The sequence below is a fragment of the Haliotis cracherodii genome, unplaced genomic scaffold (genome assembly GCF_022045235.1).
Source record: "Haliotis cracherodii isolate W230 unplaced genomic scaffold, xgHalCrac1.p SCAF_4, whole genome shotgun sequence".
Classification (NCBI taxonomy): Eukaryota; Metazoa; Mollusca; class Gastropoda; order Lepetellida; family Haliotidae; genus Haliotis; species Haliotis cracherodii.
Window position 1 is genome coordinate 69,426,568 of NW_027266297.1, and position 27,505 is coordinate 69,454,072.

Genomic DNA, 27,505 nt, shown 5'->3' on the forward strand with positions numbered 1-27,505 from the left:
GAACCAAAAACATTAATTGGAACTTCCTGTAACACTTGTGAACTAGCTGCACAGGTAAGACTACATGGAACAGATCAACAAATCCTGAAGAATGTGTCAAAATAGAAGTGAACCTGTCAACTTAATTCTGATAGGACTGTCTGACAATGCACTGAAACAGGGAGAACCTGATGTTGATGGTGTTGTCTGTTTGCTTATGTTATCATTGCTTGGTGATTTTTTAGGCTGATGCAGGTCTCAGACGTTTACCACTTCGGTGAAACCCACAAGAAAGGGTATGGTGCTGACAAACCTAGAAACATAATCGGGGCGAACCGGGATTCGAACCCACAATCATAGGTTTCTGGCATGCCCAAGGGACGCAACTCTGCACAGCGAATCACGGCGCCTTAGACGACTGGGCCACCGTGCTCCCCCTGACGTGATAAGTTAATGCACAATAAAGTTCCCTTTGTGCATCCTCAAACACAAAGTCAGCTTTCTCAAATAAAGACCCACAGTGTTTGCCTCAACTTTGTCAATCAAATATACACATTTCCTGTAACCATGGTAACCAAGCCAACCGATTAGTTCACTGTATCCAAGGAAATTTTAAACATATCCCAAAACAGTCATAAGGCTCATAAATGGGGAATAAAATAGCTTCTACACACAATCATGTCCAATCATTGATATTCCACTGGCACAAGAAATATGGAATATATCACAGTTTTAAATTGCCTTCAGATATTTCTTTGACTGGCAGCATGACAGAACTCCTACTGCTTGATCCATTTGCTCTGAATGGACATTGATATTTGCAGTCTGAGCATAAATGTTCCTACATAACCCCTCTAATGTGAGGGTTTGAAAATAGATGGATGACCTGATGTTTGGTAATTATACACAGCCACAGATAAACAATAATTTGTAATTCAAGATGCATAGATACGACATACATATGCGAAACTGACAAGACTTAAGATGTGTACAGGCAGCTCAGTATTCAGTACATATCAAATACATACCCCCTGCTGCTCTAAACAATGTGACACAACGGACTGATGTACAATGTAACAACTCAATGATATACAATGTGACACAACCGACTGATATACAATGTAACACAACTCACTGATATACAATGTAACAACTCACTAATATACAATGTAACAACTCACTAATATACAATGTGACACAACTCACTGATATACAATGTGACACAACTCACTGATATACAATGTAACAACTCACTGATATACAATGTGACACAACTCACTGATATACAATGTAACAACTCACTGATATACAATGTGACACAACTCACTGATATACAATGTAACAACTCACTGATATACAATGTGACACAACCGACTGATATACAATGTAACACAACTCACTGATATATAATGTAACAACTCACTGTTATACAATGTCACAACTTACTAATATACAATGTGACAACTCACTGATACACAATGTAACAACTCACTGTTATACAATGTGACAACTCACTGTTACACAATGTAACAACTCAAATGTGACAACTCACTGATATACAATGTGACACAAGCGACTGATATACAATGTAACACAAATCACTGATATACAATGTGACACAACTCACTGATATACAATGCAACCCACAGCTGTACAATAAAGTACACAGCCACTGATGGTGATAGATAATACTTGTGTCACCAAGTCAAACACATCTTCTTGTTTGGCTCTATTCGAGGTATTGCGTGGCGGATGAGGAATTGATATATCATGATATATGGGAGTACATTCCTCCCACACAGCACTGTATATCAGATCCTGCTCTGATTATAACTACAGATACAATATCATCTGCTCTGGCAGAGTGTGTCTCTATGTCATGTAAACTGGGTACTTGTTTTTACAGTTCTCTGTCTGATAATCCACACAGTCCTTGCTAAACCTTCAAATCTCTGTCAGCTGTCAACAACCAAACAAATGCAATAACTCTGTGTGTGTAAGCAATGTAATAACTGATTGTTTGTAAGCAATGAAATAATTGCTTGTGTGTCAACAATGAAATAACTGATTGTGTGTCAACAATGAAATAACTGATTGTGTGTAAGCAATGTAATAACCAGGGGACCAGAAAATTTAAAATCCCAATCGGACATTTGCATTTAGGCCACGCCCCCTTCAAATAGCGTATTTTAGTACGACTTTTCACACACATTACAAGTTTACTAATTAATAATATGATGAATTATGAATTGTTTCAATTTAAATTGTTTAATTCACCGGACAATTAATAACAAATAATATCATTTTAGATTTACATGGAAAACATACGTTTGTTTCTGTTATAATAACGATCTGTTAACGTAGTGAACGGTCTAATTAATATTCATGAGTTATATTCATGAGTCTGCTCAAGTGTACGCGTTGTAACATTTGGATCGAGACTATTATCCCATATTTGGTTATCACGTGACCTCACAGGAAAAGTTTTTTTTAAACTAAAGATTTTTTTAAAAACAAGACAGATAATTTAATCACAAATACTAAAATATCGTTGATAGCAATAGTTATTTGAATACTTTTTTCATCTGTACTTAATTATTGACCATAAAAAATTGGATTTCGATCGTCCGAGAAAGCAAAATAGCGGTCAATCAAGATTCAATATACGACTAGCTACTGAAAACAATAAAATCTGCAAATCCTCATTGTATGTCAACCAAGTGAAAGTCGTTAGCCACGACTTACAAAATGATCGTCCAGACTTTGAGGGTTTGGCAGATCCGCTCGACTGATCTGCATCGGTCGACTGGCTGTCGTCACGCTTTAGCTTCTTGTCTGAGGTTTCGTATCGTAGCATTGTGAGGATAATGAGGTACATCGATGATGCAAGGTATTAATGTACAGTTGTAAACACCTTACACTCAAATTAACAAGATGTTCTCAGTAATTAATCCTCGATTAATCAGTGTCAACTCAGTTTATTGCCTATTACAGTGATTGACCGATTGGACTATCATGTAGGTATGATGTATTTACAGCAATCAAAACAAACAAAGCTTGTCAGTGTAGTTAATCTTCATTGTGTTGCAACTGCAGACAGAAACTGCTCAGTCCTAACTGTTGATCATGTCCGGTCAAAATTTAAGAATGTCCGGACAATACGTTTTAAAATGTCCGGTAAGCAATATTTTAAAACGGACATTTGAAATTCCCAATCGGACATGTCCGGCGCATATGACGGTTTCCGGACCCCTGGTAATAACTGATTGTGTGTAAGCAATGTCATAACTGATTGTGTGTCAACAATGAAATAACAGATTGTGTGGAAGCAATGTAATAACTGATTGTGTGTAAGCAATGTCATAACTGATTGTGTGTCAACAATGAAATAACAGATTGTGTGAGAGCAATGTAATAACTGATTGTGTGCAAACAATGTAATAACTGATTGTGTGTAAGCAATGTAATAACTGATTGTGTGTCAACAATAAAATAACAGATTGTGTAGACGCAAATAACTGATCATGTGCAAGCAAACATCGACCAATTGTGTCCATCAATCATGGAGCTGCTGTGGAGATTGTTGTAGTGAAACCAGGACCGGCTGGACACACCATACAAATCCCCCATGGCTCTATACCCCTGAGCAGTGGTGCCAAATCTGGCGGCAAACACTAGCAGTCACCAGAGACTTGTTCAGGATCAAGTGAATTCACGCAGCATCCCAGGAATCAATAAGGAGTGATGACCAACATCGCCACATTGTTTTCATTCGCTATCCATTTCACAAACACACCTACATGAAGGAGCGTATTTACAAAATGTGACAGCAAGCTAACTGATACATCTCAGTAAAAGTTAACAGAGACATCAACACAGCAAGGCACAGTCAGTAGATGGTGTCCTCACCAGCAGCAAAACGAGAAAGAAGAAGGGGAGGTGAGGTGAGGGAAGGGGGGGGGGGGGGGGGGGGGGAGAAGGGTTTAACAGTAAAGTACACAATGCCATGCAAATAAGCAAGTGACAGAGCTTGACAAATCAGCTGACATCCACTACCTCCGCACAGATTAGGCACATGTCAGTAGCCCTCTGATCATCAGCTGACATCCACTACCTCCTCACAGATTGGGCACATGTCAGTAGCCCTCTGATCATCAGCTGACATCCACTACCTCCACACAGATTGGGCACATGTCAGTAGCCCTCTGATCATCAGCAGACATCCAGTACCTCCTCACAGATTGGGCACATGTCAGTAGCCCTCTGATCATCAGCTGACATCCACTACCTCCGCACAGATTGGGCACATGTCAGTAGCCCACTGATCATCAGCTGACATCCACTACCTCCTCACAGATTGGGCACATGTCAGTAGCCCTCTGATCATCAGCTGACATCCACTACCTCTGCACAGACTCGGCACATGTCAGTAGCCCACTGATCATCAGCTGACATCCACTACCTCCATACAGATTAGGCACATGTCAGTAGCCCACTGATCATCAGCTGACATCCACTACCTCCACACAGATTAGGCACATGTCAGTAGCCCACTGATCATCAGCTGACATCCACTACCTCCGCACAGATTAGGCACATGTCAGTAGCCCTCTGATCATCAGCTGACATCCACTACCTCCGCACAGATTGGGCACATGTCAGTAGCCCTCTGATCATCAGCTGACATCCACTACCTCCGCACAGATTGGGCACATGTCAGTAGCCCTCTGATCATCAGCTGACATCCACTACCTCCGCACAGATTGGGCACATGTCAGTAGCCCTCTGATCATCAGCTGACATCCACTACCTCCGCACAGATTGGGCACATGTCAGTGGCCCTCTGATCATCAGCTGAAATCCACTACCTCCGCACAGATTGGGCACATGTAAGTAGCCCTCTGATCATCAGCTGACATCCACTACCTCCATATAGATTAGGAACATGTCAGTAGCCTACAGATCATCAGCTGACATCCACTACCTCCATACAGATTAGGCACATGTCAGTAGCCTACAGATCTTCAGCTGATAGCCCTACTGATTATAAGGCCAGTCTTATTTGATTTTTTGTAACATAAATCTTTCAAAACAATTTCCAGATGACAACAACACATTATCTTTGTCCAGCCCAACAAAAGTGCAGGGGAGGTAACTCTTAACTGAACGCTCATTCAACACCAAGACCAAATTCATTAGTTTCAGAATGAGTGAGTGAGTGAGGGGGTGGCATATGGCACTGCCTTAGACAGTATTATAGATATATCAGTCAGCTTGGTCGAAACTCCTACAGTGGTCGTCCCGATGAACCATACCAGCCACAGCTCCAATGTTCCAGTTTAACAACCTCACACAGCCAAGCTGATGTTCTACTGTAAAAACCTCACACAGCCCAGCTGATGTTCTACTGTAAAAACCTCACACAGCCCAGCTAATGTTCCAGTCTAACAACCTCACACAGCCAAGTGGATGTTTCAGTGTAACCTCACACAGCCAAGCTCCTGTTAAAGTCTAACAACCTCACACAGCCAAGCTGATGTTCCAGTCTACAACCTCACACAGCCCAGCTGATGTTCCAGTCTACAACCTCACACAGCCAAGCTGATGTTAAAGTCTAACAACCTCACACAGCCCAGCTGATGTTCTACTGTAACAACCTCACACAGCCAAGCTGATGTTCCAGTCTAACAACCTCACACAGCCCAGCTGATGTTCCAGTCTAACAACCTCACACAGCCCAGCTGATGTTCCAGTCTAACAACTTCACACAGCCCAGCTGATGTTCCAGTCTAACAACTTCACACAGCCAAGCTGATGTTCCACTCTACAACCTCACACAGCCAAGCTGATGTTAAAGTCTAACAACCTCACACAGCCCAGCTGATGTTCTACTGTAACAACCTCACACAGCCAAGCTCCTGTTAAAGTCCCGCTACAGTCGGAAAGCGCATATTAAATCTCCTATATCAGTCAGTAATGCAGGCTTGTTCTAATAGCAAAACTCAATCACATTATAGCTGTAACACAGGTGAATACGTCAGTGTATCAAATGATCTACCTGGTCACATTACAGATGTGAGTGTACACAGGTGAATGTGATAGTGAATCTATCTACCTGGGCCACATTACTGCTGTAACACAGGTGAAAACGTCAGTGTATCCATTGATCTACCTGGTCACATTATAGATGTGAGTGTACACAGGTGAATGTGATAGTGAATCTATCTACCTGGGCCACATTACTGCTGTAACACAGGTGAATGTGACAGTGAATCCATCTACCTGGGCCACATTACTGCTGTAACAGATCATACCTACAGCATACACTGTCATCATTATTATTCTCCTAGATTCTGCATCATAACAAGGACTTGTAAGGTTTTTTAACATACTGGATTCCCTATTTCTAACTTGATATCAGGTAGCCTCAACTGTAAATTTGGCAGTTCTTTGGAACTATTGTTAGTCCTTTATTCTTGTCTAATGTTTACAACAGGACCAGTGATATGCAAACTGGGATATGTGACATTGACGAAACAGTTTGGTTATTAACATGATAAAGGAAAGAACCCTATCAACACTGGGTCAGGTAAGGTCGAAATAGACAGAAAATCAATAATTTACACATTCGCTGTACAAATAATACTGGCAGAACATGGAGAAAATGCCACAGAAATGTGTAACCAACTTAACCATTCACCCATAATCTAGGCAGGCCAAAGCTTCGTACAAGCAACATATCTCCACTTGTGACCAGAAGATTTACTCAAGTTATCACAAATACTTCTAATTTTATATCCAGGTAATAAACTATAAATAGATCCACACAGGCATATACACACAGTGATACTGTCAGTATTTATAATCCTATACATAATGTCAGAATGTTACTATTAATATCAACACTGAAAAGTAACAATAGTGTTGATGGTTCTGAATTAAATCGTAGCTCATTTTAATGTAGATTATAACACTGTTATTGACCATATTATTTTGTCATTCATTTCGTGACAAGCTTCTTGGCAAGATCTTGTTATTATGTTGTAGAATGTGACTGAAGTGAAACATTGTTTCCTTCATAACACCACAATACATTTCTCGCCAATTCAATATGACTTATATTTCCCGCTTACACATACAGAGGAGCAGCTCGCTCACTGTTGTCAACCAATGTATAATACCGAGAGGTTCCGACGACCCCTCATACAGACCCTCGCCGAGTCTTACTGTCATTGTTCTTCGGAAACAGATACGAGCTAAAATTAATATATTAAACAGTTAGTTTTTAATAGACTATCTACGGATTTTCTCAAAATTCTGAAGTGTAATATGTGAATGAATGAACCTGGTGGGTAGTTGTATCGCGAACGTAAACACCGGCATGGTGTAAACAGATAAACATCAAATGGCAGTAGTGAGCACGGGATTGTCTCGTGCCATTAACAAGACTGATTAATGCGATAATCAACCATTATCACTGTGAGATAAGATCAGCGTCAATATGCGAGTTTTCAGGCAGTGTTGAAAGAAAAGTGGTTGTGTTGGGAGATACCATGACACAACCGAAACCTACCTCCTGTTCGGAACTGTCTTTGAAACACAAACAGGCGGCTCTACGTCGATATCCATCTTGGTCATAGGTCCGGATCGAATCGGGCTTTTCCTTAACCATGTTCTAGACAAACGTGTTGGAACTGTCACAAGACACTCGCCGAAGACATTTTGAGAACGCTGTGCTTGAAAGCACGTGTCGGCAAGTGAAACGGGCCACTCTGCTGTCAACAATCACTTGGCTCTACTATCAACTTATTCAATGAACCGCATGTGGGTAAGGCCCGTGTGCAAAACGGTGCCAAGAGAAATATTACCCCATGGAAATCATTCCCCGTCGGTTCACTCATTTGTACTGCTACGCGTTCGCTCGATAGTTTCAGCGAGGAACGACATGAGGTCTTTTCTCCCAGGGCCTAAGGTCGCCGATTCGGTTGTGAATTTAAGGACACTGCAGATATTAAGGACTGCAGCCCGCACGTATTATTACTGGCCACTGGGTTTAGAGCAGGCATGTAATTCGACCGGTTGAGTCAGATTAATGTAACGTTACATTGGCAATCATTAAGACACTAAGCGACGTGACTGCTTTAATGAAGGTTATTTCTACAAGGGAGTGTATAAAAGACATATAGAACCCCTGATTTTATCCGAAATACCCGTGCTCGTGGGACCGCCTCCTTGGAAGCGGAAGGTCGGTGGTTCGATACCCTGGCCGCGTCTTATCAAAAGGTGTTATAAGCTAATACTAGCTGTTACCCTGACTGGGGCTCGGCATAAATGGGATAAAACTATTCTGTGTCTCAGTGGGGTATCTATCTTAAACTGGCATGATATCTCAGTGGGCTAGCACTATAAAACCGACATTAGTCCGGACAAGTACAATCAGCCACACATGCACGTGCATGTTCGTCGCTATATAAATGAAATAATCTTGATCACGACGTTAAAGTCCGGTTCACACCACCTCATGAAAGTGGTGTGGTAAACGTCCAACACTTGCACCACTTCGGGGTTTCCTGTCACATGAAGCCGTGAAATAACTGAAATACTGTTTATCAATTGTTGACGTTTGGGTACACGACTTGGTCGTTTACAAGAAGGAGAACAGGTATGTATAATATATTTTGAGTCAATAACAGTTGCTTTTAGTTTAAAAAAAGGAACATTTGTGTATGTACTGTGTGCTGTGTGCTAAGAAATACATTTGTATATGTAGTGTGTGCAAATAGCATGTTTGTGTATGGGGTGTGTGTAAAGAATACATTGTTTATGTTCTGTGTGTAAAGAAATACATTTGTATATGTAGTGTGTGCAAATAGTACGTTTGTGTAGGGAGTGTGTGTACAGAATACATTTGTTTATGCACTGTGTGTAAAGAAATACATTTGTATATGTAGTGTGTGCAAATAGTACGTTTGTGTATGGAGTGTGTGTCAAGAATATATTTGTTTATGTACTGTGTGTAAAGAATACATTTGTTTATGTAGTGTGTGTAAAGAATACATTTGTATATGTAGTGTGTGTAAAGAATACATTTGTATATGTAGTGTGTGTAAAGAATACATTCGTTTATGTAGTGTGTGTAAAGAATACATTTGTATATGTAGTGTGTGTAAAGAATACATTTGTATATGTAGTGTGTGTAAAGAATACATTTGTATATGTACTGTGTGTAAAGAATACATTTGTATATGTAGTGTGTGTAAAGAATACATTTGTATATGTAGTGTGTGTAAAGAATACATTTGTATATGTACTGTGTGTAAAGAATACATTTGTATATGTACTGTGTGTGAGGAATACATTTGTATATGTACTGTGTGTAAAGAATACATTTGTATATGTACTGTGTGTGAGGAATACATTTGTATATGTACTGTGTGTAAAGAATACATTTGTATATGTACTGTGTGTGAGGAATACATTTGTATATGTACTGTGTGTAAAGAATACATTTGTATATGTACTGTGTGTAAAGAATACATTTGTATATGTACTGTGTGTGAGGAATACATTTGTATATGTACTGTGTGTAAAGAATACATTTGTATATGTACTGTGTGTAAAAAATACCTTTGTATAAGTACTGTGTGTGAGGAATACATTTGTATATGTACTGTGTGTAAAGAATACATTTGTATATGTACTGTGTGTAAAGAATACATTGGTATATGTACTGTGTGTAAAGAATACATTTGCATATGTACTGTGTGTAAAGAATACATTTGTATATGTACTGTGTGTAAAGAATACATTTGCATATGTACTGTGTGTAAAGAATACATTTGTATATGTACTGTGTGTAAAGAATACATTTGTATATGTAGTGTGTGTAAAGAATACATTTGTATATGTACTGTGTGTAAAGAATACATTTGTATATGTTGTGTGTGTAAAGAATACATTTGTATATGTAGTGTGTGTAAAGAATACATTTGTATATGTACTGTGTGTGAAGAATACATTTGTATATGTACTGTGTGTGAGGAATACATTTGTATATGTACTGTGTGTAAAGAATACATTTGTATATGTAGTGTGTGTAAAGAATACATTTGTATATGTAGTGTGTGTAAAGAATACATTTGTATATGTAGTGTGTGTAAAGAATACATTTGTATATGTTGTGTGTGTAAAGAATACATTTGTATATGTACTGTGTGTAAAGAATACATTTGTATATGTAGTGTGTGTAAAGAATACATTTGTATATGTAGTGTGTGTAAAGAATACATTTGTATATGTTGTGTGTGTAAAGAATACATTTGTATATGTAGTGTGTGTAAAGAATACATTTGTATATGTAGTGTGTGTAAAGAATACATTTGTATATGTAGTGTGTGTACAGAATACATTTGTATATGTACTTTGTGTAAAGAATACATTTGTATATGTACTGTTTGTAAAGAATACATTTGTATATGTACTGTGTGTAAAAAATACATGTGTGTATGTAGTGTGAGTAAAGAATACATGTGTGTATGTAGTGTGAGTAAAGAATACATGTGTGTATGTAGTGTGAGTAAAGAATACATTTGTATATGTACTGTGTGTAAAGAATACATGTGGGTATGTAGTGTGAGTAAAGAATACATGTGTGTATGTAGTGTGAGTAAAGAATACATGTGTGTATGTAGTGTGAGTAAAGAATACATGTGTGTATGTAGTGTGAGTAAAGAATACATGTGTGTATGTAGTGTGAGTAAAGAATACATTTGTATATGTACTGTGTGTAAAGAATACATTTGTATATGTACTGTGTGTAAAGAATACATTTGTATATGTAGTGTGTGTAAAGAATACATGTGTGTATGTAGTGTGAGTAAAGAATACATTTGTATATGTACTGTGTGTAAAGAATACATTTGTATATGTACTGTGTGTAAAGAATACATTTGTATATGTACTGTGTGTAAAGAATACATTTGTATATGTACTGTATGTAAAGAATACATTTGTATATGTACTGTGTGTAAAGAATACAGTAGTGTTTGTATTGTGTCTCTGTTTAGGCACTTTTCCCCAATGAATAGTTATGAATCACAAGCTTCACACGCAATCTTTGTTAAATCACTGTAGACACAGACAATCTATATCGCACACAAGATGGTCTCGACGTTAGTGTATTGTATTATCATAGCGTATCTGCAGAGAGATAACAACATGTGTCACTGTGCACAACCGGACGTAACATGGTCATATCCTTAATGTGGAGGGGTTCTGTAGCTCACCCGAAGGTTTGCTACATTGTAGATGAAATTATTGCGACAGACATATCATCACTAACACTTGTAACACACGTGTCTCCACAACAGATTAACGGTATATCACATCACACACAACAACAGGTATGCATATACCGTATATCTAACACGACAAAAGACGAAAATTACTGTTTAGCACACACGACAGACAGATCTACAGTAAATCACACGAAACTTACACATCTACTGTATTTAAAAGCGACAAAATCCATGAAAAGCAGAGTCGATTGTACGATTGCGACTATATCATGAGCATGTCCGTGAATCACTATCAAAAAGTGTTGATAACAGTTGTTCGCGAAAAGGTGAGCGTATCCTGACCCAACGCATCACAAACACATTCAAAGGCAAGTCAATTGTTCAACTGAAAAAAACGCTGAATCGTATGGTACAAGCCAAACAAGGTAATTGCATCGGACATAGGTTTTGTCACTACCGCGGGAATTGTCCTCCACATGTATACCATGAAACGTTTTGAAAGCTGTTCTGAGTCCTTGAATGTTTTAACCTTCATCTATTGAGCAAGTGTGGTATGACGCTCTTTGAAATCTTCGTAGAAAAAGCACGTTTGATAGTGCGTGAAAAGGTGTGGCATATAGACTACCAAAGCTGTATACGACTCGACGGTACATATTTGGTCGTGGTCGTGGATCGGAACTTTGCCAGTACATACACTTCTGCTGGGGTGACACTGCGACGTTACAGATTCATAAACGCCGACAGGAAATGGGATATCACTTGATCCAAGGGTCATCTGACGGTCAAAGGTCATGGACATGGTAAAATAATATTACACGACAAAGTCGTGACATCGTGCGTACATTAAACACATCCTCTGTATACTGTAGTGAGTGAGTGAGTATGGTTTTACGCCGCTTTTAGCAATATTCCAGCAATATCACGGCGGGAGACACACATTGTACCCATGTCGGGAATCGAACCCCGGTCTTCAGTGTGACGAGCGAACGCTTTAACCACTAAGCAACCCACCGCCCCCTGTATACTGTATGGAAACTGGGGAGATAAATGACTTTTTTTAATAAAACTATTATCTCTCGCAGAAGTCTATTTTAAAACAGGCTGAAGGGCCAGGAAAGACTCAACGCGGAGCGGGGTTACACGAAATGAGTGCTCCACTGGTGAAACAAAATGAAATATGCGAAATCTAAGAACGGCATTACCCATCATCGGTGAGAGCGACCTTGACGTCCATCGAGGTCGTCTCGTGGAGTGGGTGCTGCTGTACCTACACGGGGAGATTTAATCAGAGACATACAAGCGTTAGCCTTGCTCCAAGGCTGTACTGAAAGATAAGTCCAGGGATGTGTAGTCATTCTATCCTCCTAATAGGCAAGTCTAGATATATGGGAAATACAAGACTCCGGTCTCTTACAGGGACAACTTGTTCTTATTATTTACATAATCTAGAAATTAGTACTTAAACTCATAATTATTGCCTTAGAGACTTGTGCAAGTCTATACAAGCGTGTTAGTGAAGGATGCTACACGTCGTTGGACAAAATCAATGTTTGTGAAGAAACACACTGTCTTTTTAATAAGTAAGCTTAATACAGTTAAGTGACTTCGCTGTAGATACAGAACGGCACACTCCTTGGACAATCGGCCTATGGTGGCTATATGTGCCAGCAAATACCGATTGATATTAAGATTTATTTTAAATCGTTTTGAATTGAATAAATATTACTCGGTATAAACTAATGATTGTACAATTCCCGAGAAAGGAACTAAATAATTATGGGTGCGTGCATGCGTGCGCGTGTATGAGGGCGTGCGCGCGTGTGTGTGTAAAACACTTAAAGTTAAAATAATTGTTTGTTTTTTTTCAAAGCAACCTTTCCTCCTCTGATGTTTTCGCAAGGAAACAAGATTGGTTTAGTTTGATCTAGACTTGTCTAGGCGTATAATTAAAAATAATTTATAAAATAAACTTCCCCAGTCATGACGCTGGGCTAATGTGCCACCAGTGGCAACAAGCAATACAGAAATATGGGTTAAACGTTCATTTACACCAAGCTGAATCACACAATTGCGTATGTGTTGCTGCAAAATGTGACTGTGTTACACGAGGGGCGCTACACTGCAGCGGTGTAAGACTACAGCGGTGACGTGACATTATGTATAGATACATACGCGTATTGCCGGTTACACCGCCCTCTCAAGCATGCGCAATGGGCGGGATGCACGTCAAAGGTTACACGCTTTTGGCCAGTCGCCCTTTATCCTGTTTATTTAGAACGTTCTTCGATAATGCAAACATTGCCCGCTTCCTCTGAGAATACCCGAGCATTGTCTGTTGTACTGGAGACACAATTCCACATAAGCCACATACATCCTCGTGTATCCAGTGTTTTATATCGCCATTCTGTTACCATAAATACCCGGAGCCCATCTGCCATCATAGCTTCGACGTCAGTGTATAGAGAATATTTCGTGTGTCGAGTGAAGTATTATGTTTCTCTCATCAAGTGACGGGGGGGTGAGATATTTACATGAGTTGTGTAGCCACGAGTGAAAATATCTCTTTTTCCCCCCGTCACGAGATCAGAGAAACATGATATTTCATGAGACACATTGAATATCCTATTTATTATATACTTTTTGTGTAAAACCTTGAAGCATAAATTCTCCCCACCTAACAGTGACATTTCGCCTACCCTTTTATTTGAGACTTAAAAAGTAGTTTCGTGCTTTGGCAATCTTTTAAATACTGTAAAACGTGAAATTAATGCGTCTCCCAAAGAATGCGACCGCTGGCCCCTAGCCAAAAATGCGACTCAATATGAATGCGACACCCCCTCCTCTCAAGCATCAGTGGATTTATATCAACAGAAAATGTCCTCTGTCAGGTTTACAGGAGAATCCTCACCTGAATCCAACCTTACATTAATCCAATCACACACCAAATAGCACCGCTTATTACAAACAAATATTTAGGGTAACGACAATTCTCTATCGTACACGGACATTTAGATATGATTAGATACAGAATCAACTTCAACAAAAAATATTCTTGAAATCTACAAGACGGCTGTTGGAAGCGAAAGAATACACGCTGGTCAAGCAACAAAAATGGCTCTTTGCGAAACGAACAGTCTCGATTGAGGAGTTAACTCTGACAAAACGACTTCATCGTGTTGTGCCTGACGTACTGATCCAAGCAGCGAGCACTCACTCACTCACTCACTCACTAATTCACTCACTCACGCATGCACGCACGCACGCACGCACGCACGCACGCACGCACGCACGCACTACATAGGCAAAAGCTTGACTGTTGTTTCACTTTTGATTGCCACCATTCACCGTACACCTTGTTCCCAAGCATGGGCAACAATAGAAAATCCTGTTGCTATGATTTGTAGAAAGGCAACTGAACGTGTACTAGTAGTCCTAAATGTGTCTCTGTTGGTGAAATTCTTTCACAACATTAAAATCTGGGAGGAAGCCGACGATGGATAGTTTCCTCTGATAAAAACCTCGCCACAAAATGCAGAGTGGTATTTTCCAACCTTTCATTATTGTTAATGCAAATAGGTTGCCAAGTAAAGCTTGAATCCAACTCTACGTTGGTAAACAGTTTAAATGTTTAAATGTTTATGTAATGCTGATAGTGTATACTACTACTGCTACTTAATACATTATATGTTAAACTCCGTGAAGAAACGGTATAGAATTGATCTTCAGCAACCCACGCTTGTTGTAAGACGCGACTAACGGGATCGGGTGTTCAGGCTCGCTGACTTCATTCATACATGCCATCGTGTCCCACTTGCGTAGATCGATGCGCATGACGTCAGTCACTTGATAGTCCAGACTCGATTATTTACAGACCGCCGTCATATACGGATGCTGAAATGTAGCTACGGCGTTAAACTACAAAGAAACATGTGCGATATCGCTCTGTATATAGATAACACTGTCCAAGCCAGCATGTGTGTGATGTACATGGGGTTCACTGCCTACAATGTAATTTATAAATATTCCTGTATGCAATAATATCGAGCCTGTGTATCTGAAGTACCCGACTTTACCACTGTGCATCACATTAACTGGATAATTAGGATGCTCTAGGTGACAACATGTGACAATATGAAAACCAATTACACATTTAGCCTCATAAACACAGCAGAGCACATACAACCATCGGATATCGGTAGTGTTATTTAGACATTCACTACGCGTCCACACCACCAGGTTCAAACGAGACCACTTTTAGACACCATACCATGTGTTAGAGATCTAGGATTGAATACAATGTCGTGTGCATTGCATAACAGTGCTACTATAGTACAGCACCTAGCCAGCAGGAGATCTCAGATCAGCACATAAACTCCAGTTTGGTGTCCCTATGGTCTCACACAAAGCATTCGGCAACAGAACTTTTGCTCACACTGCATCTGTGCTCTGGATTTCCCTTCCAGTGGAAATTAGGCAATCTCCAACTCTGGACACTTTCAAGGCAAAACTAAAGACTTATCTCTTTAGATGTGTCTATGACCCTGTGCGAGGCGCTATGAGCGACTACGTGGACGGAAATGGCGCTGAAGAAATGGACTTTATTATTATTAGTATTAGAGATATATGGAAAGCTCTTGGGAATGTGCATTCGACAGTGTCAGAAAATATATCAAAACCACCAAAATGAAGTATGAAGTTATGAATATATCTAAATTTTCCATGATTTTTAACTGTCTTTCAGTGACCTATTATACATCAAGATCAATGTCTAAAACCCCTACCAGGATGGTATCTGCGGAAAGAGCAGACCATGGGCAAGCATCTCAATACAGTGAAACAACTGCCAGGGAAGAAAATGTACAAAGAGTTAAAAAAAAAAGTCCACGCGCATACATTTAAGCGGGTCGAAGAGTGCACGGAATGTTTCCTCGAATTCAAAATACATTTTTTGAGATCCATGGGGTGTTACCCATGTCACAGCATAATGGAAACTAGTATTCTGACCAATTTCAAGGTATGCATCAGGGTATTTCCGTCATCTGGGTATTCCTTACAACAAGCATAGTGACCTATCTTCATTGATCAATGATACCTGTATTACGTATTACGTCAACAATGATGCCCGTACTACATCAACAATAATGCCTGTATAACTTTAGTATTTCTAGTATTATGTCAACAATGGCGCTTGTAATACGTCAATGATATGTTTATTACAACAATGATATGTTTATTATGTCAACAATGATATGTTTATTTCGTCCACAATGATACTTGTATTACGTCAACAATGATATGTTTATTACGTTAACAATGATATGTTTATTATGTCAACAATGATGCCTGTACTTCGTCAACAATGATATGTTTATTACGTCCACAATGAAATGTTTATTACGTCATCAATGATACCTGTATTACGTCACCAATGATATTTTTATTTCGTCAACAATTGTGTCTATATTACGTCAACAACGATGCCTGTACTACATCAACAATGATGTGTTTATTACGTCAACAATGAAATGTTTATTACGTCAACAATGATATGTTTATTACGTCAACAATGATACCTGTATTACGTCATCAATGATATTTGTATTTCGTCAACAATGACAATGGTGTCTATATTACGTCAACAACGATGCCTGTATTGCGTCAACGTTTATTCCTGTACTACGTCAACAATTATGCCTATGTGTATTACGTCAACAATGATGCCTGTATTGCGTCAACAATTATGCCTGTACTACGTCAACAATGATACCTGTGTGTATTACGTCAACAATGATATGTCTATTACGTCAACAATGATCCCTGTATTACATCGACAATGATATGTTTATTACGTCAACAACGATGCCTGTATTGCGTCAACGTTTATTCCTGTACTACGTCAACAATTATGCCTATGTGTATTACGTCAACAATGATGCCTGTATTGCGTCAACAATTATGCCTGTACTACGTCAACAATGATACCTGTGTGTATTACGTCAACAATGATATGTCTATTACGTCAACAATGATCCCTGTATTACATCGACAATGATATGTTTATTACGTCAACAATTGTGTCTGTATTACGTCCAGGCGGAAGGGATATAGCTGGAATATGGACTGTGGCTGACAACAAGCGATCAGAACACGCATCAATCACGTGACTTGGGACGTCCATGATGGAACAAGGCTGTGGGCCACGGTACCCCAAAGTCGTGGTTCTTGCTCATGCTATCGCCCACAGGTTTGTCGGACCCTAACTCATTACAAACTGCCTGTTGTGCGCTGACGGCGGACGAAATTGCCTGTGAAGGGTTTCGAGATATGAGTTAGGTGTTTCTGTTTCTAAAATTATGAAATACGTATGTTTATTCTTAAAAACAGAGGTTTGCTTATATTTCTGGATTAAGGTGTATTTGGAAATTTATCAAATCCCGTTTCAATTACGTTTATTACATTTCGTTGTTTCAGGGACAGACACACACTGTAATTAATTCAGAATCGATGTTTTTGTAAGTACGAGTAACATAGAAATTCGTCCACTTGTAAATCTACTCCTGCTGACTGTATATCTAGGATACAGCTATGAATAGTAACCTGCACAAAAGCGGTGGAAAATCCTCCATGTGACTGACCTTGAACATTATTGATCGCGTGACCTGGGTCTGATTATGTATATCTATGTATATCCGAACATACGTAATGCTAAGCCCTCCACAGCCTGTAAACACGTGCGGCTATTGTTCAATTCGACGTGTCAGTACTGGGTCACCAGAAATAGAGGATGCCTTATCGTTTTGACCATGATCAATTTATGGGTCATGTTCCGGTCACCCTCGTCACAGCAGTGTCACTCATGCAGATGCACTATGTTCTTAAACTAGCAACACCCATAACGACATGTCATACGGTGTCCGGGTTCGAATCCACGAAAGGCGATCTTAAGAAAAGTCACTGCATGAATGACATGTTTTCACAAATAGACTTCGACATTGGCTTGTGGACACTCTCATCTCGGGGAGATGGTCGCCAGATTGGAGAGAGAGGTCTGTAAAGATTTACCAGATTTAAAACAGGTGATTATAATGTTTGAAAAGGCCAATTTGAGCAGAGGTAAGGTTATTATGAAGTTGAAAAAACATCGGACGCGGCGTGGACATTGGGCATAGCTTCAAACAACAGATGACGTCACAGGTTTCTCGACTGTTTTGAAGCATGTCCCTGAAGATTCCTGTTTCTGTCTTTGAGGTGGCCATGTCGACCCACGTGACCCTTCCAGACTCCCAAATCAAAGGCCACTGATGTCGTTATCACAATATAATGTAGCAGTGTTGTATCATCAAGGAGAGAGTCGGGGAGAAGGGCTTGTGTTACTGAAGTACAGTCGATAGGGCCCCTCTGTTCCACCGATATGACTGTGTGAGAATGATGCATCTCGCAGACCAAGCCAGCCGTCTGAGAAAGTTTCTGCCAGATTCAACGATCAATGGACCACCAAAGAGTTCCCGTGTATTGGTTATCGTTAATAATACATTCGCTGACGCTACCGCCCCTCCCCGGTGAGAAGGTATGTAGGAATCACTGCAAGCCAAACAGACGAGCCTAACAGTCGCAGAACGCTCCTGACAGAACAGTTTTGTGTTTTGCGCAGGCCGACAAAAAACGCCAGGTATTGGTTGCGTGTAAGTGTGGCAAGTTGTTTTCATGAGACAGTTGTCAGCCACTCACGGGATACAAACGTCCCTCAGTCCCCGTAGATCATTCGGTTGTACTTAAAAACAGGAATTAACGGCGAGTCGGCAGTAAGTCGGGTATTAGTACATACAACCAAGGAAGTTACGTCATGTCTCGCGCGTCGGGGAGTCCTAAGACTGGGTATAACAACTAAACATCTTGTATAATGACGGTCTATCACGTCGGAGAAAAGCTGTGCGATGTCAAACAACGTATTATTTATGCACAAACCTTCAATATAAGAACAGTACTGGTCGCGATAATAGGGACCCCATACAAGTTCTTTCCACGAGATCTGACCTTCATTTAGACGTAATCGTTAATAATGTCTCAGTGTGACGTTCATATGCACCTCGCTTTGACCTTGCCGGCTCTCGCCATCACACCGTGGAACTATTAACAAGCCATTCATCTTACGCCGGTTCCAAGTCATACGTAATGAGTTGGATAAACAGGGGCTGAAAATAAACTAAACGCACTTAGCCAAAGATGGCAGTGATTGTTCGGCGACGTACGGAAGTTCTTCATATAGTTCTTATAAGATGGCGCAACTGGATGCTTCTATCAAAAACAACAGAATCTTTAAGAATTTACAATAAGAACAGAGTTCAGAAATGTCAAATGTATCCTCGTATGTGTACGTAACCATTTCTACAGATGGGGCGGTCGGGTAGCCTAGTGGTTAAAGCGTTCGCTCATCACGCCGAAGACCCTGGTTCGAATCCCGATATGGTTACAATGTGTGAAGCCCATTTCTGGTGTCCCCCGCCGTGATATTGCTGGAATATTGCTAAAAGCGGCGTAAAACCAAACTCACTCACTCTTTGTGAATGACTGATGTGACATGTTTACCAAGCGACGAAAAGTTCAATGTCAAGCATGTTTCCCTGACTTTGAGCTTGCAAGAGATTCGTTTTCCAAAATTACTGGGGGATCTTTTGACCCACGTAAGCAGAGATCACATTTTACTTAAAAGAAATTGAATTAATGAATAAATTGTAGAAATGGGTTGAAAATTCACGCTGTTATTTAAATTTGTCGTGATTACATTGTTAACTGCGATTTTGTGAGGCGGTATCATTTCAGGTGGTTAAAGTTGTGGAAAATGATTGCACCCTGATAATGTCATGTCAAGTCTTATCACAACCAAAGTAAATATAATCAAACAGGATTTTATTGTTTGTGTTGTTATCGCGTTATTGTAAAACTTGTGGCTAGCATTGCCTGTAGCCGCCAGCAGTGAGGTGATGACGGAATCCTGCTGGGGCATCAAGCAGGAAGCTGAGGTAATACACGCCCCAATGGTGTACAACGCTTGTCGGACAGGACTTTATTGAAGTGGGGAATACCTGTTACGTTAGAGATGGACGCAAGCTGGACCACGTGACACGGTGGGCGGACGTGAGAAGACCTGTTCTTGTCCAGTCATCCAGCGACCTCTATAAGTTCAGGGCCGGGTGTTGCGTGTCAATGATTTGGTACACTGCCGCCTTAAGTAATCCGATAGTATAAGATGTATCAAGATTATTAAGTCTGAGAATTTGGGTGTTTAAATGGTCTGTCTGAAGACAGGCAAACCTTCCACAACAGCCAAACAGCTTAAGTTTATCTTCTCCAAGGATCATCAAAGTCACGTGCATACAGGAGTATGAATGGTAATGGTTATGACAATCACCTGATTGTCTGGTCCAGACTCGATTTTTATACAGGCCGCCGTCAAATAGCTGAAATATTTCTGTGCGCTGCGTTAAAAACAAACAAACAAAAGCAATGGTCATCTTATTCTGCTGTGTTTTCTGTGGACATGTTGTTGCGACAGATTTCGGGTCCAAAGTCCAGGGAGGTCGCGTTGTATTAATCCTTGTGGGACGACAACAATATGGCGCTATAGATAGCAGATTACCTCAGGAAAATATAAACCATTTTTATCATTATGCTTTGATCAAAATAAAATGATACTAAAGTAATAAAACTAAATATCCGAAACGTTCTGATATAACTGGAATAGTGAGCAAATCGACGTTAGACCAAATTGCAAACTGCAATTAACATCTGTGAGTGCCCTTTATACAGACAGGGGAAGCCCCGTGATTAAGCGTTCGTGGGTCTCGCCGAAGGTCCGGGTTCGTGTCCTTGCTGGGATACAATGCCTGAAGCCACATTAGGGCGAAATCAAAATTTATTCTCTCTACAAAGATTGGCCAATCCCGAGGCCCCGAGGTCAGACTATAGCTCATTTTACGTCCTCTTTACTCAGATATTTTAAATAACATATAGCACAACGGTGCGCCGTGACCTGCCTGCCAGTGACAGTGATTTACCTAAAGTGGACTATTATAAGACTAGCACGAGTGAAGCGTCCCATCTCACTACCGGCTTCCGTCAGTGGGTAACACAACTCCGCCGACCTCATACACAGTGACACACCCCCCCCCCCCCCCCCCCCCCCCCCCCCCCCACCCCTCTTTCCCTTTGTCGCCGGACATGATTCAGCGTTTAAACCCCGACATACGTTCTGACACCATCGTGGATTCCATCTGAAACATCTGCAGCAGCAGCAACAGCAACAGCGATAGCAGCATTAACATCGATAGCATCAGTGTCGTTGTTCCATCCATCTTTGTTGTACTGTATTCATTATGTACAAAATACATTTTTCAAAAGTGTCAATATTTTTCTGTAGCTATAATCATTATTATTTTTGATATCATTCTATATTTAAGACTTTAATGCTTGACACTATATACTTTCCTGCACTGCAATATGACATATAAGCTATAATAGTTGATATGCATGCTTGATGTATGTAGTATATTTGTATGACTAGAGTGAATGAATGAATACCAGCAAGAATCAGGTTTTATAATATGTTTGTGATAAATAAAGCCTGAGCATTTATTATTTATTTATTTATTTATTTATTTATTTATTTATTTATTTATTTATTTATTTATTTATTTATTTATTTATTTATTTATTTATTCATTTATTTATTTATTCATAACTTTAGTGCTGATATTGACTGAATTTAGTTGATATGACTCATGTTATTTTAATTGTTAGTTCTATGAATAAACATGAACGGGGTTGTGGTGTTCTTACTAATCACGGGGCGGTCGGGTAGCCTACTGATGAAAGCGTTCGCTCGTCACGCCGAAGACCCGGGTTCGATTCCCGACATGGGTACAATGTGTGAAGCCCATTTCTGGTGGCCCTCGCCGTGATATTGCTGGAATATTGCTAAAAGTGGCGTAAAACCATACTCACTCACTCTCAATACATCAACGCTGTATACAACATCGCCGTTGTAGGTGCAGTAGTGTCTGTTCATGCAGTCTAGTGGTGTAGTGGAAGGGTTCCCTTTCTTAATTTGTAAATACTTGTTTATAATTCTTAATGGTGTTTATTTCCACATACAGAAGCGCATTATACCCCACCATCATCAACCCGCGATACCAACCAGCACTCCGCGTGCGCGCTATTTAAATATCTGAACTTGTATAACATGTTTGCAATTATCCATCTCTCCAATCTCATTAAAATCAGATCTTAGTTTTCGCTAGCGACAGCGAGAACTAAGATCTGATTTTAATGAGATTGCCATCTCTCAGTTGTTGTTTTGAAGAAACTCGGTATACCATTCACTTTAATCACAGTAATTAACGTTTTATTATACTTGCTTTCACAATTATAATACATCCTTCACAATACATCTAATTACCATTACTCGTGTTATATAACATGTAGTTGATGCGAGTAAAGACCACGAAAGAAGTAAACTATATCAGTCCCTTGCCTCAAACGAAATGAAAGCCAATCACATGTTGTGACAAAACGTTCCGAGTGAACGCCAGAACTTCTTAAAAACGGTGTCGTACATAATAGTTACCCATAGAATACTATCTATATATTTTACATGCGCTTCCACATGTCGAGGACAAGAGATAGTCAGGTCTCATGATAATCAGGTATGTGTTCCGATACGACACTTGTCTCCGTGAATATCTACGGACACATCCATAGGAGGTGGCATCTAGTCAGCTTCTAACAAGCCTATCACCCACAAGGCTTCTAAGTTATAGTGTAAGACCATCATATCGCTTTCAGTATTTCCAAAGCGAACTAAATCGACAAGTTCCGAATGTATTTGTTTATATAGTTCTTAATATTTAGCAATTATTACGCGCAATGGTATCTTTACCCAAAAGGGCGCACGCCGAATGAATACTCTGCGGGTTTTTCACTGTACAAATTGAAATTTCCGAATTGAGGTGGTAAGGAAAACAAGCCGAATCGTTTTAGAACGCTCACTTCTGATTGGCACAAGAGCCCACCTACCTTTCATTTAAATTGAGCGGTCAAAGGTTGTTCAGGGCTCACCTGTCGCATCCTTCTTTGAAGGTGTCTTTAGATCTTCACGCAGAGACGTATCGTATCGGAGTGAAAGACTTTGTTTTAATTATATCTACTACCGGATACTCACAGCATGGCTTCATACACGACCAGGGCTCCATTAGTAGCATCATGACATCATACACGACCAGGGCTCCATTAGTAGCATCATGACATCATACACGACCAGGGCTCCATTAGTAGCACCATGACATCATACACGACCAGGGCGCCATTAGTAGCATCATGACATCATACACGACCAGGGCTCCATTAGTAGCACCATGACATTATACACGACCAGGGCGCCATTAGTAGCATCATGACATCATTCACGACCAGGGCTCCATTAGTAGCATCATGACAGGCCTACAACTTGTGGCAATGCTGGAAACGTTGACCTAGTTTCCGTGTAGCGAGATATTAGCTCTTTTGGACAATGTGAATAGCTGACGAGTCGGGTTCCAGGAGTAAACATATATTACTAAACTCTCATAGAGAAATATGGTTCATGGTTAAAAAATAACAGACGCACTCATAACGTTGTGGGTTTTAATTTTAACAATATCTGCAGATCTACGTCATTATGAAAAAATATTACAACATTGTAGCTATTACTTTGAAAAAAAATATTTTAACAAAATATGAATAACCTTACCGCTGTACATACATTAATGTTAACAGTATCATGTATATACCACTATGGTTGTGTGCAGACAGTCGCTGCATGCTGTCATACTCGATCAGGGCTCCTTGAGCGACTGTGTCAACTTAATACCCAATGTACCTTGAAAACAATTACAAATGTTACAAGAAGCCATTGCTGTGAAAATGTATTTAGTGGTTTTGCACACAGGCAGAATAGGTCTTCAGCAACTCATGCTTGCCGTAAAAGGCGACTATGCTTGCCTTAAGAGACGACTAACGTGATCGGGTGGTCAGGTACAATTACTTCGTTGATGCATATCGTGATATCCCAATTGCGTAGATCGATGCTCATGATGTCAATCACTAGATTGTCTGGTACAGACTTGATTGACAGCCGTCATATAGCTGGACTATTGCTGAGTGCGGCGTTAAACAACAAACAAACTCGTTTTATTTTCATAATGTGTTTGTTTTCTGCTGTTATATTACCATCTTCCCAAGGCAAGTGTGATAACTGACTTTTAAAGTCCTGTTTCCACTACACTTTCATAGTCAGTTAGGGGCGGTCGGGTAGCCTAGTGGTTAAAGCATTCGCTCGTCACGCCGAAGAACCGGGTTCGATTCCCGACATGGGTACAATGTGTGAAGCCCATTTCTGGTGTCCCCCTCCGTGATATTGCTGGAATATTGCTAAAAGCGGCGTAAAACCATACTCACTCACTCACTCATAGTCAGTTAACTCCCTTGCCTCGGGAAGATGTTATTTTACATAAATATTTAAACTGTTTTGGCGTCTGGGTTACACGTGTACGCTTTATGACAATGTAGATATTTGCATCATCGGACAGGGATGCTACAAAATGTCTTTGCGCCGTTTTAATCCTCTGCATCAAAGTCATCTTGTTCTTTTATTAAATACATTTTTTATCCGCACTAACAGCCATGAGCGTCGGAGCAAAGGTTGAAGGTCGCAAAAGCAGTATCGGTGAGACCCTGACAGTGCTTTTAATCCGCCACAACATTTCATCTGTGGTTCCCCTTCTTAGGCCAAGCCACCTCGTTCTGTTGTCTAAATAAAACACACGCAGATAACGAATCGAACTGGTGAGAGGAAGCGGGGAGGATTTGGACGACATTAAGCCATTTAGAGTTGTCTCCCTTCCACCAACTCGTCTCCGTGTGTGGAGGTGTCCACGGGTGAACAGAGGTACGATCTTTGTTTTGTACTGGTTGAATTTGTCGTTATGTAATTCAGTTTTCCGTGATTGACTGAATGGTCAGACAAACAATCCTAAATGTAAAATCAGCTACAAGCAAATAAACTTTAAATCACAAAATCTAGAGACAATTTTAGATGCCCACAGTCATAGTCATCAACTAAAGAACCTTTATGTGGTAAAGACGTTATATTCTTGTCCCCTTATTAGCAAGGTAAATTATATCTATCTAGAACCTTTAGCCAATTATAAGTTAAAAAATAGAAATCAAATTAATAGTTTACGAAAGACGCGTTAATATCCAAAAACTTCACCACGGTATTCAGTTTCTGATACATTTTGATATTTCAAACTTTCCTTCCAGGGAACTTAATTTAAATCAGTTTTTTATCGTCGACTGGAGGAGAGTTCCATTTGTGAAATAAGAAATACCAAGATGACAACGGGCCAATCATCTTTCTTATCAAGCAAATACAGCTACTACGCCAGTCACCTCCGGATGTACCGAACCCGGGACACCGGGCGCCGGCTGTTTATCCGGTAGAACCAACAACAGATCAGGGAGCCGTTGTACAAAGCGATCTTAGCGCTAAGGTGATCGTAACTTCCATACCTTAACATAGACTTACGACAGTCGTAGCGCTAAGGTTGTTTTGAACAACGGCACCCTGGGTTCCAGACCTTTCCCACATCTGTTAGACGCACCATGTGTTAGACACCCAGTTCTCAGACATTTTACTAGAAATGGAAATTGGGCTTACCTGTTGCTGTAATAGACTAGTCCAATCAAGAAAGGGATTAAGGTCACTGAGTCAACTGTAAATTTTTGGGGAAAAGGAATTACAGTGCTTAAGTACACTTGTATCTGATGAGTCGTAACACGCAAAGTAAAAAGTATTCGAGTTTAAACAAGATTCTTAACTATTCTTTTGCTTGAGTAATTACATACATTTGACACTTCCTAATTTAGAATTTAAAAAACAACATAATTTGCCAATATATATTGAGTTCTTACATTGAGGTGTGACCCCTTTGTAATCCTGACAGCACTGTACTCTTGCAGTGCTTGAAGATGTCAGGATTGCAACAAGTCGAATATGTTATGTCATGTAAAGACAAGACAAGAAAGAAAAACTGGCGGGCGGGGAAAAGACCCAAAAAATATTTAGCGATATCAGGTATGTTTTACATCCGGGGTATCAACATCTTCCTCCTGGCCGCCGATCATGATTGTCGATATTGAGAACAAACAGGGCTGGGAATTTATTCATATCAGCAAGCATCAGGTTTTATCATATGTTTGTGAAAAATAAAGACTGAGCATTTATTTATTTGTTTGTTTGTTTGTTTTTTTGTTTTTTTGTTTGTTTGTTCGTTTTATTCATTCATTCATTCATTCATTCATTCATAACTTTAGTGCTGATATTTATTGAATTTAGTTGATAAGACTCATGTTATTTGAATTGTTAGTTCTATATATATACATGAAAGGGGTTGTGGTGATCTTACTCCTCACGGGGCGGTCGGGTAGCCTAGTGGTGAAAGCGTTTGCTCGTCATGTCGAAGACCCGGGTTCGATTCCCGACATGGGTACACTATGTGAAGCCCATTTCTGGTGTCCCCCGCCGTGATATTGCTGGAATATTGCTAAAAGCGGCGTAAAATCAAACTCACTCAATCACTCACTCTTACTCCTCACTGTCTGACAAATGGCGGAGTCCACTTAAACCGCAGGCAACAGGCATGGGATTAGTAATCAATCAACCGTTACTAACCCTGTCTAACACGTGGGGTGTCAGACAGATGCATGGGAGGACACCTCTGTGGCATATGAAGACCAACACAGTGTGTGACAGTACCGTTACTCAGTCACTCTTTAAGACGGTGTAGCAAGCCGGGTCCTTCCACGGTGTGTCGACAAAGCAATTTTCCGAGACCCTAAAGAGTCGACAAACCAAAAAGTATGGCAGTTCCGAAAGTGTGATCACTCAGGTGTTATGCTCGTCTTGGCTTGTTGGTGGAGAAGTCCGAGGATCCATAAGTGAAGACGTTGGTCCGTCGAGCTGCCTCGCTACCGTTAGTGCCCTTGGACAGGGTAGAGGACGTCAAATGGTTTATGTTTGTTTGTGAAAAGAGCGTAGAGGTATCGGAAGGTATGAGTATTGTTTGTTTGTTGTTTTACGCCGCACTCAGCAATATTGCAGCTATATGACGGGGGTCTGAAAATAATCGAGCCTG

The 27,505-nt window shown here is 40.1% G+C and overlaps 1 protein-coding gene across 1 annotated transcript in view; it reads right to left on the bottom strand.

Moving 5' to 3' along the window:
* LOC139480569 (diphosphoinositol polyphosphate phosphohydrolase 1-like) overlaps positions 1 to 7,789 on the bottom strand; it is a 53,595-nt gene extending 45,806 nt beyond the window's left edge. The window contains exon 1 of the mRNA XM_071263712.1: positions 7,553 to 7,789. Coding sequence (XP_071119813.1) covers positions 7,553 to 7,651 — 99 coding nt within the window. The 5' untranslated portion in view covers positions 7,652 to 7,789. The remainder of the gene's footprint in view (positions 1 to 7,552) is intronic.
* Between the last annotated feature and the right edge of the window lie 19,716 nt (positions 7,790 to 27,505).